General features: G+C 38.3%; 1 protein-coding gene across 1 annotated transcript in view; it reads right to left on the bottom strand.

Moving 5' to 3' along the window:
- Positions 1-10,400: 10,400 nt before the first annotated feature.
- The window catches only part of TMPRSS11D (transmembrane serine protease 11D), a 50,383-nt gene continuing 48,137 nt past the window's right edge, over positions 10,401-12,646 (bottom strand). The window contains exon 10 of the mRNA XM_079776083.1: positions 10,401-11,858. Within this exon, the coding sequence (XP_079632209.1) occupies positions 11,697-11,858 (162 nt within the window). The 3' untranslated portion in view covers positions 10,401-11,696. The remainder of the gene's footprint in view (positions 11,859-12,646) is intronic.

The following is a 12,646-nucleotide window of genomic DNA, read 5'->3' as shown; positions in this document are numbered from 1 at the left end:
AGAACATTTTATTAAAATGAGGAGTTTGGTGAGATTTTAAGCAAGACATGATTAATGAATGAAATATTCAAGAGATTTTTTTGAGTCTTTAGACCCCTCAGAATTGTTTATTGTTGAATGATTGTTGAAAAGGTGTGGCACAGACTTTGAGAGAAGCCAGTCTTTCTGCCCCTGCATAGACACCCCCATCATTCCTGAGGGTTGGAAGTTTAGGAAATCTCCAGAAGAAACATCTGTTGAAGATAGGTGGGTACAGTGGTGAGGCTTATATGAATGAGTGGCTTCATGGGCACAGGCTATGGGCATGCTTGAGACTGGGAAAGAAGGGATAATAGGTCAGGTTCTATGTGGTACTTACAGATGGAAGCAACATGGTTCAAAAGGAGGCTGTATATGATCACACTATGAGTGAGAATTTGTCCATAAAGACACGGAGAAGAACAAAAAGAAAATTACTAAACCATCTGAGTGTCATTATTCTGTAGGTTCCAATTTGAATGACAGCCAGTGCATATTTGTTGACAATAAGGGATGCGAGTGCATAATAACCCTTGAAAAGCTAGATCACCAGAACATGGAGATTCCCATAATGTGGAAGGTACTCATGAGAACATGAATACCATTATAATGTAGAGGAAATTGTATTTACAGGGTCTGATTCTTAAGTTGAAAACTGATAGGGTTGGGAAAATAAAGATAACATTTATATATAAAAAATTAAAATTATGCTAATAATTAGTGTCTAAAGAATAAGTACACAGGCTTTAGAACTGAAAACCTGCCTGGAAATCCTAACTGCAATTTACCAGTTCTGTGATCTTAGATATTTACTTAACTTCTCTAAACCTTAGGTTTTCCCTGTTAAAAATAGTTGTGCCCAGCCGGCGTGGCTCAGTGGTTGAGCATCAACCCATGAAACAAAAGGTCACCAGTGGGATTTCTGGTCAGGGCACATTACAGGGTTGCAGGCTCCATTCTCAGAGGGGATGTGCAGGAGGCAGATGATCAATATTTCTCTCTCATTGATGCTTCTATCTCTCTATCTCTCTCCCTCTTAAAAAAATAAATAAAGCATATTAAAGAAATAGTTGTAAAAATATTTGTCCTGGCATTATTACATGGGGCCAAGTGGTTAGCAAATGCTTCACAAATATCAACTATTTATAACTATCATTCTTATCATTACTCTTATTATTGCAGGTCATTATTTCAATGATTAGGTTTTTGATCTATAAGAAAACAATTTTTTTGTATGAAATTTTAGTTTATTATTTTACTTACTGTTAATGGGAATTTTTATTCATAGTTTTGTACTTTATTCCTTAACATGTGATACATATATTGTATGCTGGACACCTGAACAAATGACCTCTCTAGGGAGAATTGGCAGCTATTCATAATGACTCTGTAAAACAATCTCAGGAGTTAAATGGTCAAGCAATATTAAACAGATATGGCTGTCTACATGTGTGTGAAGACATTGGCAAAGCATTTGGTTAGAAATGAATAGTCATTTGTTCTTTACTGAGCAAAAGTCATATCAGGGCTGCCTGATGGTGGGAAGCAACCTGACTGACTTGACCAGATATTTGAGTATTGTTAGGCTGCAATTATAAACAACATTAGAATATCATCAGTCATCTTTGCTTGGTCCACCATCATACATTATTTTTCTAAAAAATCCTGGGGGAAAGGCAACTTTTGCTTTCATGGTTCCTATTTATCAAAGACAAATACCCCTGATGAAGCAGAACAGTTAGTGAGGAAATGTTAAAATGAATTTAACATTATTTAACCGAAATAAATTTTATCAGCTGAAGCATAACTTCAGAATTGGTCAGGTGAAGCGAGTGAGAGCAGTTTACACTGGGTAACCCAGCAAATAAGCTTATGTGGGAGTATCCTAGCAAAACTGCCAGTAAAAAGAGATATCCTTATAAACTACTTTATCTGGAGCAAGTTTTAACAAATAGGCTAGAGGAAGTTCATATAATTTATAGGTTTAATAGTAGGGTAGGCATGAAAATATTAACCACCACACTTTCATTATATTAATGTTAGAATTCATTGAAATTGTCTGTTTTATGAGTTCTACTCAAATGAGTTTTGTAATCATGTAAACAAGCTCACTTTATAATATTGTAGCTGTGCTTCATTTTTATAAAAGAAAGAGATCGAGAAGGCATTTTATGAGAGCTTCTGTCCCTTCCCCACACACACTAATTAGGGAAAGCACTTTTTTGTGTAAAAAGAAACATTTAATGTTAACTTCACTTAACAAGAAAATGTAACTGTTGCTAACAAGAGAGTATGAATTTTGAAGCTTTTACACTTTAATGTTTCCTGATCAGGTTTTGTTTGGCAAGAATTCTGAATGGAATCATTCAAAAAACAGACAGCCTTCTTGAAACTACCCAGCCAGACTGCAGGTAACCAAGATCCTTTACCTAATAGCACTGGAACCTCCGAAGTTGAGACAATTTTGTACTTTCTGCTGAAGAGTGGCACTTCTTTTCTGAGTGGTTTAGATCTTCAATAAAAGATGTCACTCTTATTATCATTGAAATTAAAGAGTAATATAAAATACATTTTTAGACTCTATAGTTGGTTGCGAAATAAATTGCCTGATTATATATCTTCAGAGTAAAAATTCCCACTTAAAATTTTTGTTGTTGACTCAGTTATTCTATTAAAAATATTTTTTAATAACCAAATTTTCTATTTTATATAAATGCTCACATTTCCTCATTTACCTGAAGTAAAACCCTAGGAAGTAGGGAGTATTCTTGTTGAAGCTTTGCAGAAAAGGAAATGGGAACCCTGGCATGGCTCACCATGGTCCTTCAATAGACCAATGTGAGTGGAAGAGCAGTGTACATCGTAGGGGGAGGTGGGGAGTGGTGAAGAACTTTGGTCTGAATCAGATAACCAGCAGTTGAGTTGTCTTCTGCCTTTTCCTAGTGGATGAAGTTGGTCACATCAATTAACTTCTCTGACCTTTTGCATAGAGTTTAAATAACTTTTAAGGAAAATACTACCTCTTCGACTAAATGTGACCATTAGATCATATTATGAGTTGAATTTATTTCCTTATTCCTTATTTTTCTAAACACAACAATATGCAAAAATGTCTGGTGGGCCAAAGTAGGTTAATAATAACAATAAATAATGCAATAATAAATAAATAAACAGGAAGAAACTGTGTTTCTCATACTAACAACTGTAAACCTACATTTGCCAACCCCTGTATTATCCACATAGATAGTTACACTAACAGCCATCATTGCTGTTCATGAAATTTAGCTTTATATTGTTGCCATCTAAAAATTCAACAGTAAGGCTCTGAGATAAGGTTAAAGTTTCTCTTCAGTGTGGATGTTTATAATAAAACCCACATTTTAAAGTTATGAGCCAATTACACTACAGAAAACTAGATGAAATAGAAAGTTTAGGTAAAATTCTGACATTTTCCTGCTATTAGTAGAAACATATAAATATCTCGTAATATTCAAGAGATTTACTGATTCATCTTTTCTGAACATCTATTAGTATCTCAAAGTGATAGAGTTGGTTACTAAATTTGACAATTTTTCCTCCAGTTGCAAATCAAATAAAGAGACAGCCCAGCTGGTGTTTCTCAGTGGTTGAGGTATACCCATTAACCAGGAGGTCATGATTCAATTCCTGGTCATGGCACATGACCACATTGTGGGCTGGATCCCCAATAGAGGGCATGCAGGGGGCAGCCAATTGATGATTCTATCTCATCATTGATGTTTCTATCTCTCCCTTTCCCTTCCTCTCTCTTAAATCAATAAAAACATTAAATCAATCAATCAATCAATACATAAATAAATACATCCTATATAATAAAGAGCTAATATGCTGATGGTCGTATGCTATCACGCCGTAAAGACTGATCAGCAGGAGGCTGCGTGTGCGGCAGGCACGCACGTGTGGGCAGGGCTGCGTGCTTGGTGAGGAGCGTGCAGATGGGAGGGGACTTGATGCTGTGTCCTTCTGGACAAAGCCGCAGCGGCTGCCTGAGGCTCAGACAAGCCACAGATGGCGGCTGCTGCTACCCAGAGCCTGAGGCTCAGGCAATGAGGGCCAGGCTGAAGCTCAGGCAAACCACAGTGGCTGCGAGGGCTGAGTCTCAGGCAGCTGCATGGCTGGCAGTGGCAGCAGCAGAGGCGTGATGGGGGCGTGCCTTCCCCTGATTGCCGGGTTGCCTCCCATGGAGGGAGGCCAGAGGCAGCAGCAGTGAGGGGGTAATGGGAGTGGTGCCTTCCCCTGATCAGCCATGGGGAGCGGGCCTAAGCTGTCAGTAGGGCATCCCCTGAGGACTCCTGGACAGTGAGAGGGGGAAGGCCAGGCTGAGGGACCCCCCCCCCCCACACAAGTGCATGAATTTTTGTGCACAGGCCTCTAGTAAATACATAAATAAATAAGAAACAGCTGGTAGGAAACCCTGGCCATTTTTCCTGACTAGTAGAACAAAAACAGGAAACTAAATTGCTATGGTTATAGAAAGTGGAAATGTTTAGAATATTAAAAGATGTTTACTTCAAGACTTTCTCTATAAAACATTGAAAATTATAAAAGCTGTAAAATGCTAATCTTAAATTTATATCGTTCACAAAGAGAGTATACAAATGGAAATGTAGAAAATTACCAGCTAAGAAAATTTGGGAACATTGATTCCCTAACTATTTTTCTAAGGGCTTTATAAGTATTCTATTTAAACACACACACACAAACACACACACACACACACACACACACACACACACACACACACACACAGCTTTTATTTAAAACATTTTCACTTTTATTATTGCAAGTACAATTGTTTAACAATCTATCTGAATCATTTAAGCCTGTATCTTGTTACAAAATGGGATTATATGTATCTTTTTATTTTACCCTCAAAAACATAGTTTAGGAAAATGACTAGCTGTGGAAGAAATAGAATCTAATATTGGAATAGAACCATGCACATTAGATATGTTTAAGTATATTCATAATGTTAATATTGCTAGGCAATCCTATAGATGTATAAAATTTAAATGAAATTTGGATTTCTTCTATTTTTGATGTACCTGTTTCAATCTTTTGCCCATTTTCTACCGAGTTATCTGTCTTTTCCTTATTGATTTGTAGTCCTTCCTATAAATTCTAGATATAAGATAGTTGTTAGTTATGTGTATTATAATAATCTCACTCAGTCATTTGGTCTTTTTATCCTTTAATGGAGTCTTTTGAATAACAAAAAATTCTTACTTGTAATAAAATCAAATGTAACATTATTTTTAAGTCCCTTTTTGCTGTGATGCTAAAAACATTTTGTTTTCATCTTCTTTAAGATATCAAGATATTTCTTGAGCTCATATACTATATATGTATGTATATATATGTATACTAGTATATATTTTAATAAATCTTTATTAAAGATATATATATACTAGTATATATTTTAATAAATCTTTATTGTTGAAAGGAGTATATATGTCCCTTTCCCCCCCCCATTGCCCTCTTCTCCCCTACCCCCAAGCCTTCACTACCCACTGTCTGAGTCCTTGGGTTATGCATATACTCATATGAGTTTATTGGTTGATCTCTCTCCCCCCCACAACCTCCCCTGCCTTCCCTCTGAGATTTGACAGTCTGTTCAATGTTTCTATGTCTCTGGGTCTATTTTTGTTCATCAGTTTATGTTGGTCATTAGATTCCACATATGAGTGAAATCATGTGATATTATCTTCCTCTGAGTGGCTTATTTTGCTTAACATAATGGTCTCCAGTTCCATCCATGCTGTTGCAAATAGCAATAATTCCTTCTTTTTTACAGCTGCATAGTATTCCATTGTATAGATGTCCCACAGTTTTTTAATCCATTCACCTGCTGATGGGCACTTAAGCTGTTTCCAAATCTTAGCTATTGTAAATTGTGCTTCTATGAACATAGGGGTGCATATATTCTTCCTGATTGGTGTTTCTGAGTTCTTGGGATATATTCCTAGAAGTGGGATCACTGGGTCAAATGGGAGTTTCATTTTTAGTTTTTTGAGGAAATGCCATACTGTTTTCCACAGTGGCTGCACTAGTCTGCATTCCCACTAGCAGTGCATGAGGGTTCCTTTTTCTCCACATCCTGGCCAACACTTGTAGTTTGTTGATTTGTTGATGACAGCCATTCTTACAGGTGTGAGGCACAGCAAAAGCAACCATCAATAAAATAACAAGAGTGCTCACTGTATGGAAGAACATATTTGCCAATGATATATCCGATAAGGTGTTAACCTCCAAAATCTACAGGGAACTCATACTACTTAACAAAAGGAAGATAAATTACCCAATTAAAAAATGTGCAAATGACCTCAATAGACACTTATCCAAAATAGACATATAGAAGGCCAAAAGGCATATAAAAAAGTGCTTGAAGTCACTGATCATCTGAGAGATGCAAATTAAAAAGATGTTTTCTAGTATTATTTTCTAAAAGCTACATTTCCCATTCTTTCTTCTAGTCATTCAATATCACTTTTTTTCTCCTACTTCCTTGAAAATGTAAATGTCTTCAAAGAGGTTATGTCACATCTCAATCCCTCCCCCAAGCTCATGATCTATATTTACAGTTGTTTGCTTGACCTGCTGGCTTGTACATATCGAATGTAGTAGACTCAGAAAGAGACTCTTGATTCTCCATCCCCAAACTTGCTCCTCCTCCCAAACTTTCCTCTCAGTTGTTCAGGCTTAAAAGTTGAGTCAACCTTGATCTCTCCATTTCTCTCAGCCCCTAAATTTAGTCTATTAAAAATTCCTATGGTTTCTTTCTAAAAATATTTCCTGAATTCAACAATTTTTCACCATCTTCACTGCTCATGCCTCAATCCAAGTCAGACCCATTGTTTTCCTGGATTACTGTGTCTCCCAACTCCTCTCCCTCAATACAAGTCAGCCCCATTATTTCCCTGGATTACTGTGTCTCCTGACTCATTTGCCTTCTACTTTTGTCCTCTTGTAGTTCTTTCCTTTTAGAGTAGCCAGACAAATCTTTAGAAAATGGAAAATTGATCACAAAATCTTGTCTCAAATCATAATAATAAAAGGTTAATATGCAAATGGTCGTCAGCCGTGATGCTGAAATGACTGATCAGCAGTGACCTAAGGCTGTGCCCCCCACTCAGTGGGGCTTGACAGGGGACCTCAGGCCATGCACCCCCACCCAGTGGGGCTTGATGAGGGACCTGATGTTGTGCCCCCTGCCTGGCGGGGCTTGACAGGGGTGGGGCCAGCTGGGTCTGGGTCTCGCCCAATAATGGTGGGGCTGGCTGGGTCTCAATCTGGCGCAATTTCGAGGCACGTGTGGGTGGGCGGGGACTTGACTCTCTGGGTCCCACAGCGCATCCCAGACTCTGACAGGAGGGAGATTTTCATATACATTTTACTAATTTTCTTTCATCTCTGACACTTCTATTATAGAGAAAGGGCAAATAGCAATATTAAAACACTAGAGGCCCAGTGCATGAAATTCGTGCACTGGGGGGGGGGGTTGTCCCTCAGCCCAACCTGCACCCTCTCCAATCTGGGACCCCTCATGGGATGTCCGACTGTGGGATCAGTCTTAAATTGGTAGTCGGACATCCCTCCCACAATCCGGGACTGCTGGCTCCCACCACTCGCCTGCCTGCCTGCCCGATTGCCCCTAACCACTTCTGCCTGCCAGCCTGATCACCCCCTAACCATTCCCTTGCCAGCCTGCCTGATCGATGCCTAACTGCTCCCCTGCCAGCCCGGTCACCCCCAACTTACTCCCCTGCTGACCTGGTCACCCCTAACTGCCCTCCCCTGCAGGCCTGGTCACCCCCAACTGCCCTCCCCTGCTGGCCTGGTTGCCCCTAACTGTCCTCGTCTGCTGGCCTGATCGCCCTCAACTGCCCTCCCCTACTGGCCATCTTGTGGTGGCCATCTTGTGACTACATGGGGGAGGCCATCTTGTGTGAGGGCGTGACAGTCAACTTGCATATTACCTCTTCATTATATAGGATTTCCTTTAATTAATTCCCTTTTAATGTGCATGAATTTTGTGCACCAGGCCACTAGTTTAGAATAAAATCCAAACTTCTTCATAAAGCCCCTAAGCCTATTTCTTCAATCTCATCTAACCCATCTCTCTTTAGTTAGTTTTGCCCCAGTCACATTAACTTCGTACAGTTCTTCAAACCCTCAGACTTGTAATCACCTCAGAACTTTTGACCTTGCTTCTTCCTCTGCCTGGTTTCTCTTTTTTAGAACTTGTTTGACTACTCCGGAATACTGCCTGGTACATTATAAATGCTCAAAAGCTATTGGCAAACAAATGGAAGAATGAAAGAAATGAATGACTGGTTAGATGGATGATTTTTTTCAGAGGAAAAACATTTATTAATGTATCAAATGTTTTATTTCTTATTGCTTTAGTAATTTCAGTCTAATTTTGATGTTTGGAGGTAGGTTACATGTAGAGTTAGCCCTGGAGAAAGCCCTGTGAGCTCTGGCTTGCTTCAAAATTAATTCTTCAATTTCATGCAGTGCCTTTTTCTCCAAAATGAGTTTCTATTTAATTTGAATTCTGATTGGTTTGATTTCTTTATTCTAGATGATTTGTTTCATGGTTGTGCACCAGATTAAACAAGCAAACAAGTGTTCCAATACTCTGAACTTACTTCTTCACAGAGGTCTTATGTTTCCTCCAAACTATTTGTGTATCATGGGGCGAATCTTAGATGGAAAGGGACCATAGGAATGATCTACTATTAGGCTGAACCATTTCAGAAACCTTCTAAAACATTTCTAGAGGAAACAATCCAGCTTTTGATTAAATAGCTCCCATAATAAGGGACCAGTTTCGTTTTAAAAAAAAATATATATATATATATTATTGATTTTTTTTACAGAGAGGAAGGGAGAGGAATAGAGAGTCAGAAACATCGATGAGAGAGAAACCTCGATCAGCCACCTCCTACACACCTCCCACTGGGGATGTGCCTGCAACCAAGGTACATGCCCTTGACCGGAATCGAACTGAGACCTTTCAGTCCACAGGCCGACGCTCCATCCACTGAGCCAGATCAGCTAGGGCAGGACCAGTTTCTTTAAAACAACTGGTTGTTTTAGAAACAAGTCACTAGAAATATATGGGGGAAATGACCTGTTTTCCCCATTGGAGATTAATCAAACTGACTGATTAGAAATGGAAAGAGCTGGGTTTTGAGATTTGGATTATGTACACATATAAAAAACATAGAGAGAATCTATTTTGGATCTGCTTAGACCATTTATTGTTTAGCAAACTGGAAAATGGTAATTGAATTGTGTAAGTTAGAGCCTGTGCCATTTCAGGTGAATAATTTAAGTTCTTAGATCACTTTTTCTCTAACCACAGAGTAATTAGCATGGTTCATGGCAAATTGATGCTCTGGAAGACTCTCTTTTGATATTATAAAATATTTTCCCTGAGTCTTCTAGGACCTTCTCCTTCTTTTGTTATTCTGTAATAAATATCATACACTTTATCGTTGCATCCATTATGTTATGGTTTTGTCAACACCACCATTCTCTGAGTGTCTTAAGGGCAGGGACTAAGACCTTACTTATCATTGTTTCATCAGTATGTAGTAGAAAACCTGAAACATAGTAGGGCTTAATAAATATTTTAAACTATTGATCGACCACTCTATAATCAAGACCTCCAAGTGCAAGAAAAAGTCAATTGTTAGCTCTAAATTTTCTTGGATAATTCTGACTCTTTTGTTAGTTCTGTTCATTATCTTAAACTCAGAAGGATTCAGTTTGTTTGCCATGTTTTCTTATTGGTTTGTCTGTGTATTTTCTATACATTGAACAGGATTCTCCTTGGTATATCTAAGTCTTTCTGGCACTGAATTAGGGTGCTAGAAAATTTCTGCTAGCATTTCAATAAATAATTGAGTTTTCTTTATATTTTTTCAAATAAGTAATTTCCTTTATATAGCTTTCAATATGTAGGAATAAACAAAAATGCATTTATGATTATGTGACAGCACACACACTTCCAAACATACCAACACAGGTAGAAAACCCAGTCCCGTTGGGGCATACTCTAAATTACCAGTTTAATATTGTCCTCACAGGGTGGAGCAAGGGAGTGTCAAGCTGGACGCTTGCCTCAGTTATAGAGCTTGATTATAAGGCAGCAGAAAGTGCCAAGCTTTTAGAGTCAAGTTGGCAGTTCTCTTACCTGAGAACCAATTAAATAAATTGTTTTGGATTGTCCTCCATAAATCATAACTTCCATAAATACTTAGGCAGGGAACTGATTTTTAAGATTTATTTGAAATAAAGTAAGCCAACAGTTTATTTATACATTTCACCAGGAGTTGGTTAAATTTTCAACTTCTTTTCTTTAAAAGTAAATGACTTCAATGTAGATCTCACAATTTTACATGAGGAATTATAAGAAGTTTTCATCATAACGCATGTGGTTTTTCTGGTACCCATAAGTTAGCTTTTGGAAGGAGGAAGCCCTGACACATAGATGATTATGCATAACCACGCTTTAGCTATGCTAGGATCCCGTAAAAATTCAGTAACATTCATGATTCAGATGATATAAATTGCTTGCCATTACATTTTAATATATCTTATTTAATTTATGTTTGTGTGTGTATGAGAGGGAAAGAAAGAAAGAGGGAGAGAGAAAAGTTCCTTTGTCTCTCTAAGATCATTTCATTAAAATTAAACTTTCTCTTTGCAAACCAATTCTTCACATTTTTTTCCCCCTCATGACTTCCAATTCATTATTTGGGTTTAGGTTTTGAGGATTCTTAAACTCTAAAAAATAACTGCCACTAGTGTTCTTAAAATTACTCTTATTTAATTGTAAGAAAGCTCTGTGTAGTTGTAAGTTACCCAAGATGGTTGTATAGATGTATTTCCTAAATTTAGTTATGGAGGAAATAAAATCTCTCCTTCACATAGATCAAGAATATCTTTAATAAAAGTTGTCTTGAAAATTATTTTTAATTTTTCGGGTCTTAGTTGAGAAGTGAATATTTTAGCTTTGATCTTAAATGCCTAAAATTCATCAGTAAGCTCTTATGGGAGCACATTCTTACAGGATAATTAAGATTGCTGTAGGACTGTATGATGACTTTATATATATTTAATTTTAGGACTCAATACCACCCATAAAATATTGAGTAAGCAGAAATTTCAAATAAATAGTATCTTTTCTTGCCTCATGTTGTTCTTTCTGTCTTGAATGCTATTCCACCACTTCTTTTTTCGCACGTTTTGATACTCTGCCTACGTATCAGCTTCAGTGAAACTGCTTAGAGAAGAGGCCTCTGATGCTGCAGATGTGTCTGCGTTCCTCCAGTGTCTCCTCCTGAAGACCCATTTTCCTCACTACCAGCAGTTACCACATCTGTAATACATCTCTCACCTCTGCCTGGCATGCTGCCACAGTGCTGTGCAATGTTCATATGGTTTTCTTGAGGAAAATATGAAATCCATAGTAATACGGAAAGATTAAATTGCTGATGAAACCATATTTATGTAAAGGGTGTTAAATAGGGACCTTGCAGTTTATTTTGCAGTTGAAAAATAGAGTCTTAGAGTTTTAGACAGGCACACCTGCATACAGACTTTGCAACAGAGAGGCATTTATTGCACTAGATCCCAGTTTGCTCAGTTATCCAGTCACGGTAGGCTGTCACGCGCGTGTACACTCCTGGCTTATCTGCCAGACCACATTGTTCCCCCCAGCTCACTATCCCCACAAGGAACCAGAGCCGCCGAGTGTCCTGTTGTACCAGTGGGCCACCAGAGTCACCCTGAAGGAACAGAAACAGAATAATTATTTCATTGTGAAGACAACTCCAAAGCATTAAGGAGTTTATTTTTCATGGCAGTGGAAGAAATCGTATCCATTAGGACAATACAGTTAGTCTGACATTTCCTGGTAAGATATTATACCAAGTCATGTGAAAATCACCAAACTTTTCCAAGCACACACATTGTTCCTTCAGCAAGTGTGAGAAGATGAGGAGCACATTTCCCAGGTTCCTTCAGTTGCCTGGTTGACTGCCGCTCAGCACAAGCTTTACCTTCCTTAGGAAACCTTCCTGACCACCTTGTGCCTTCCCTCCCCTCTACCACCCCTCCCTCCTTTGGTCTGGATTAGTTTGTCACTGCCTGTGTTCCCATATCTTGTGTGTATCTTTTTTTTATCGCTTCATCATTATTTTACACGAGCACATTCGTGTGCCTGTTTGAACTTACACCCACTGGGTCAGTTTCTCTCATTGTGGCAGCTGCACATCTCTGCAACCCTCCTTGCATTTTCATGATATTTGTTCAGTGTCTGCTTTTCTGGTCATTCTGTAAAGTCCATCAGGGGAAGGGGCCTACCTATTCCAGGCACTGCTGTATCCTATGCTCCTAGTCCATAGGAGATGCTAAGAAAACATTTGTTGAATGGAAGTCTCACTTATCCTTCTATTCATAGTACTCTCCCTGCATGGTGTCATTAAAATGTTTTATTTTTTATCAGACATATGTTGTAGCAATATTTTTTTTTAAATAATTACTGATACATCTCCTAGGGCAATAGAAACTAAGG

This window comes from Cnephaeus nilssonii (assembly GCF_951640355.1).
Source record: "Cnephaeus nilssonii genome assembly, chromosome: 1".
In the NCBI taxonomy this organism is placed as follows: domain Eukaryota; kingdom Metazoa; phylum Chordata; class Mammalia; order Chiroptera; family Vespertilionidae; genus Cnephaeus; species Cnephaeus nilssonii.
Note: the sequence above shows the minus strand (reverse complement) of the source record. Positions and strands in the feature narration are given on the sequence as shown.